Source organism: Sinocyclocheilus anshuiensis, unplaced genomic scaffold, assembly GCF_001515605.1.
Source record: "Sinocyclocheilus anshuiensis isolate Anshui unplaced genomic scaffold, SAMN03320099.WGS_v1.1 scaffold919, whole genome shotgun sequence".
In the NCBI taxonomy this organism is placed as follows: domain Eukaryota; kingdom Metazoa; phylum Chordata; class Actinopteri; order Cypriniformes; family Cyprinidae; genus Sinocyclocheilus; species Sinocyclocheilus anshuiensis.
The window spans coordinates 480,706-486,283 of NW_015547671.1; the positions used below are offsets into that span (position 1 = coordinate 480,706).

A 5,578-nucleotide genomic window follows, 5' to 3' on the forward strand; every position below is an offset into this window, starting at 1 on the left:
AAAAAAATATATATAAAGCAACATGACATATGAACCAAAGAACCAATCAGAACATAACACACAAACAAGGGAATCACATGACAGAACAAGGACCATGACTAAACTCTAAAATAAAAGACATGAAAACATGAACATGAAACAAAACCCAAACCCCACATTACACAGACTCACTGCTGCGATTGCACGCAAGGGATCTGCAACTAAATATTAGCTTTTAATATTTTACATCTGCCTTAAATTCAACTGTCCCAATACCTGTGCTCACATCAGATAGTGGAATGAACTCTAAAAGTGCTGTCCTTTTTATTTGGTAAAACATTTATGTCTTGAAACAGCTAATAATAAAATGTTACATTCTGTAGTTTTGTCTCATATTCATCTTTAAATCATATTTGCAAATGTCTTGACTACACAGCAAACAAAGCAATTTTGTCATTACTGTCCCAATACTTATGGAGGGCACTGTATTGTAGCAGCGAGAAAATTGATTCATGTCTATAATATGGATTAAGATCTGCAAATGTCATTCATAAACATTACTAGGCAGCCAGTAGTGGGAACGCCCAGTAGTGACCTGACTGCCAGCCACTTGTGATATGTAGCGACAAAGTCACTGATAGTGTAAACGCAGCTTTACATTTGCCAACACAGAATGTATTTTAGGACTTCTTCAGACCTCAGTCATATTAATTACACAACACTTATACAAACGGGGAAGTTGTGACCTAATGGTTAGAGAGTCGGACTTGTAATTCAAAGGTCACGGGTTTGAGTCTCAGGTCTGGCAGGAATTGTTGGTGGGGGCAGTGAATAACCAGCACTCTCTTCCACCTTCAATGCTACGACTGAGGTGAGACCCTCACCTCACGTTTGTTCACTTCTCACTGCTGTGTGTGCACAAATTCCAAGAATGGGTCGCCACACGTCAGGTCCTTTCTTTTCCTTTTCCAAAGTCTTCCCAGTGCTCGAAAAGAAATCAACACAAATGGATTCAAACACTTCTAGAAAGACTCCGGAAACCCCTTCTAGATTCAATTAAAAATGCAAGCAAGGAAAATAGTCTTCAGGATTTGGGTTGCAGATGCCATCACCATACTCAGTTAGCAAAGTATTTTCTGTTGTGTTAAGAGCTGTCCACCATTTAACTAGTAGATGTGCAACTAGGTTGAGCAGTTGCCTCTTTTTGCTTAAAATCAAGTGCTCATATACAGTATCTAGTAACTGGCCCAAGGTGGTGACTTTACTATCAGTGATTCCCTTTCATGGGAACTTCGAACTGCGTCCTCTAGGGGTCGCTATGGGGAATGCCTCGTCTTTCCCTTTTGCGATCATCGGCTGTTCACGAGAGTGAGCCGCTGGAGGATGATGTTATTTCATAAACACTGTCTGATTCACGGACCATTGCTCTGCTGGGATCAGCCCAGCAAAAGCAGGACATAGCTGAGGAGGGCAAAGAAGCTGAGGCTGAGCCTTCCCAATCCAATATTTAAAAAACATTAAATGAATGGTTATTTTCAAATCCAGTCAACATTCAGAATGCTCATGTTGACTAAACTAATAAACAGAAATTCAGACAATTAAGATCATTCCACACGTGCTCCAGCCTGACTTTGCAGGTTTGTGGCAGGTAAGTGCCACTAAATAAATGTTGTTTTTTTAGAGTAAATTTATCGACAAAATGTTTTTGAGAGGATATTTAAAAGTTATATGTACGGAAAAAAAAAGTTGATATTTTTTAGTTAAGCACGTCAAGTTCATACGCCAGGTAAGTGGCACTGAATAAATATTTGTATCTAGACTGAATTTATCAAAATGTATATATTAAAAAGGTGTAAACGTTTTATTCAAAATGTACATATTTATACACAAACGTACAACATGTATCCACATAAAAAACATAGAAGGGATTTCTGAGGGAAATTAACAGTTTAAGTTAAGAAAATGTGGTCTTTCACCTTGTTTAATCCATAAAAGCTGTATTACTATAACATATTTTAGGTTTAAATGTGGCGTGCTGTATGATATTTTTGTGTTTCCGTTAAATACAAAGGTGGCATGAAGCGATGTTGATGTTGATGCTTACTTTTGATACGATTCACTGAAATCTTTGAAACGCAAGTGGAGCAAGGGATTCAAAATCTACATATTGAGTTATCTGCACAACTAATTTAAAGGGGTCATATGATGTTGCTAAAAAGAACATTATTTTGTGTATTTGGTGTAATTAAATGTGTTTATGCGGTTTAAGGTTCAAAAAACACATTATTTTCCACATACTGTACATTATTGTTTCTCCTCTATAAGAGAAAGGACAAATTGAAATCGCATCATATGACCCCTTTAATCTAATGTGTTGTAGCCAAGCTAGTTAGTGACGTGTTCATTTCAGAAATGTGTTTTTCTTCATTTTAAACGCAGACTGTTCCGTTTTTTTTTGTATTTTTGTATTTTTTTGTGAAATGCCCTAGACTAAGTGTCTTTCTCATTCTGCACCAACATGAATGTGTGAGTGCATTGCGTCTTTCAGATGATACAAAAAACACTTTTTATATTTAAGAAAATATGACGCCAGGTAAGTGGCACTGAATAAATATTTGTATCTAGACTGAATTTATCAAAATGTATATATTAAAAAGGTGTAAACGTTTTATTCAAAATTTACATATTTATACACAAACGTACAACATGTATCCACATAAAAAACATAGAAGGGATTTCTGAGGGAAATTAACAGTTTAAGTTAAGAAAATGTGGTCTTTCACCTTGTTTAATCCATAAAAGCTGTATTACTATAACATATTTTAGGTTTAAATGTGGCGTGCTGTATGATATTTTTGTGTTTCCGTTAAAGTAACAAAAGCTTGTACAATACATTTTAAGGGGCATAATTAAGTTTGAAAATAACTTAAGGAAGTATCTATTTGCTAAATGAAGCCAGCTAACATGATTCATATTCGTTTGGTTTTTATAGAAATGACTTAAATTACTTAAATAACTAAAATGATTCGCCAGTAGGTGGCGGAATCGTTCAAACGACTGATTCATTCAGGAAAAAAACACTGCACCGTATTTGCTTGGAGATGCACAGTGGCTCAGCTGTGACTTTGTTTGTAACTATTTACTTTGACGAAATAGAGCAAAAACAGTGTTCCTAAAATATAAGTCACTTAATATTAACTTCTTGTTTACTGAACTGTATAAAATCAGTATCACATTTGCAAACTCTCTTTGTAATTATTAAAAAGCTATCATTTGTCTCAGTTCATTGCGATCGCACAAACTTTTGTTATAATCAGTGAAGCTCTACACTGCACAATGAATCTTATTTACATTGTGTCTATTTGTTATAATGAGGACAACTCAGCAGCACTGAACAGAAACTGTGTGTTGTACCTTAACGCAGCTTTATCCATATCAAATTATCTGTTATCGCAGCTGTTAAAGTAAGATATTCAGATTTTCTGGAAAAATCACTGTTCATCCTAGATAATTTACCTGAAGCAGGCTGCTTTCACATTTCCATTGGCTACAGTCTTAAGGTATGGCCAATCACAAAAGATGGCTTTGCATAGCTTACCATAGACCCCGCCCCAATTTCCAAAAATGAAAGAAAGCATTGGTATTGGACTTGTTCTGGAAAAAGTGGCATCAGTGCATCCCAATTAACATAAGTGAACCTTTAGGAACATATTAAAATAATAACATTAAAAAATATATATTCCATGTCATGTAAGTAGCGGTTCTTAATCCTGGTCCCACTGACACCCTGATATGCATATTTTGCATGTCTCTCTTGTTTGACACACCTGATTCAAATTACTGTAAGAGAGCTCCATGAATGAACTGTGTTCCGATTGATATGGTCCCTACACAGTGCTCACTGCTCTTTACTGCCTGCACAGAGGAAATCAGCTGAAGTTTACTTTACTTAAAAAACATGGATTTAAGCTACACCACTGCCTGCAGCATCATCACACACAGACAAAACTTGCTACAAAAGTGTAAAACGTTATTTAACTGTAATTATGAAATTTGCATAGTCGTCACGTCTCACGCACTTCAATGCTCTCTGAATGGAACACATTCAGATACTGGGACACTGGTGAACCTAATAATGCTAAAGGTGATGAAAACTGTGTAGCCGCCAATCAGAATGCTCAGGGAAAGTGGATTGATGTCCTTTGCAATCGTCGATATTCTTTTGTGTGTCATGAAGGTGAGTAGATCTTCACAAAACACACACAATCCATCATCACCTCCAGATCTCTTAAAGTTCATGGTACATCTCTGAGATGACAAATTCATCCACAGTGTTTGTTCTGCATGTTGTTTTTGATCAGTCTCTCTTTAGTTTCTGCTTGTGCTTTGTTTGGTTTCCAGATAAACTGATTGTGATCAGAGAGAATCTGACGTGGTCTGAAGCTCTGAGATACTGCAGACAGAATCATGTGGATCTGGTCTCGGTTCATTCAGAAGAGATGCAGCATGAGGTGATGAACGTGGTTAAACGGGCGTCTACTGCGGCGGTGTGGTTGGGTTTACGTCACTCCTGCACTGTGGGCATCTGGTTCTGGGTGAGTGGAGAGACCGTGTGCTATCAGAACTGGGCTCCAGGGAACGGCACATCAGAGGAGGACTGTGAACACACAGTGAGATCTGGAGCAGTTCAGTCTGGAGGAGATCAGCGCTGGATCAGCCTTCCTGAAACTTACAAACTCAACTTCATCTGCAGCAGATATTAAGAGTGGAGGACACACAAATGTTTGTGTTTACTTGCATTTACTGTTTGCATTCTTCATTATATGGCTGGTTTACTTTTATGTTTATTTGCTCTTTAATTTCTGTGTCAAGCTGCTTATTGTTTTTTAAAAGTGGCTCACAATATGCTCTTAACACCAGTGTTTAATGTTCTTTAGGAGTGTAATTTACTAATATATGGTGACCACACATACTCTTTCTCCCAAACATGTCCTCTTTTTGGACTTAAAAAAATGAATCTCCGGGAAAATCTCCGGACTGTTTTCTTAATCCCACTCCTGCTGAATTTCTGACCATTACCGCCCGTTACCGCGAACGTTCTAATATTGCATATAATTTTCATGTATCAGGGAGCTGCTATCAATATGCAGAGTATTTAAATCTCTTTTGAATGAGCGCTCACTGTTCACTTTCACTTTTGATTTCACAAACACACACACTTTGTGTACAGGGAGCACATCTTACAAGATCATATATTTATGTCATGACATCTCTCAGAGGGATTGGCATCGTCATGTACATGACAATGTTAATGCATTTGGTCTTGGCGGAATAGATCTGCTACGCTGCTGCTGCTACTGCCAATACATCAAAAACATGCTGCTATGAGCATGTAAGAAATACTGCTGCTGCACATATAAGAAATATGAATAACCCCCATAGCATACATGATCACCCTGTAGCAGATCTATACGTTCTAATATTGCATATAAGTTTCATGTATCAGGGAGCTGCTATCAATATGCAGAGTATTTAAATCTCTTTTGAATGAGCGCTCGCTGTTCACTTTAACTTTTGATTTCACAAACACACACTTTGT

The 5,578-nt window shown here is 37.2% G+C and overlaps 1 protein-coding gene across 1 annotated transcript in view; it reads left to right on the plus strand.

Annotated features, from left to right (window-relative positions):
* LOC107702762 (macrophage mannose receptor 1-like) overlaps positions 1-4,742 on the plus strand; it is a 12,950-nt gene extending 8,208 nt beyond the window's left edge. Inside the window, exon 3 of the mRNA XM_016505172.1 lies at positions 4,381-4,742. Within this exon, the coding sequence (XP_016360658.1) occupies positions 4,381-4,742 (362 nt within the window). The remainder of the gene's footprint in view (positions 1-4,380) is intronic.
* The last annotated feature ends 836 nt before the right edge of the window (positions 4,743-5,578 follow it).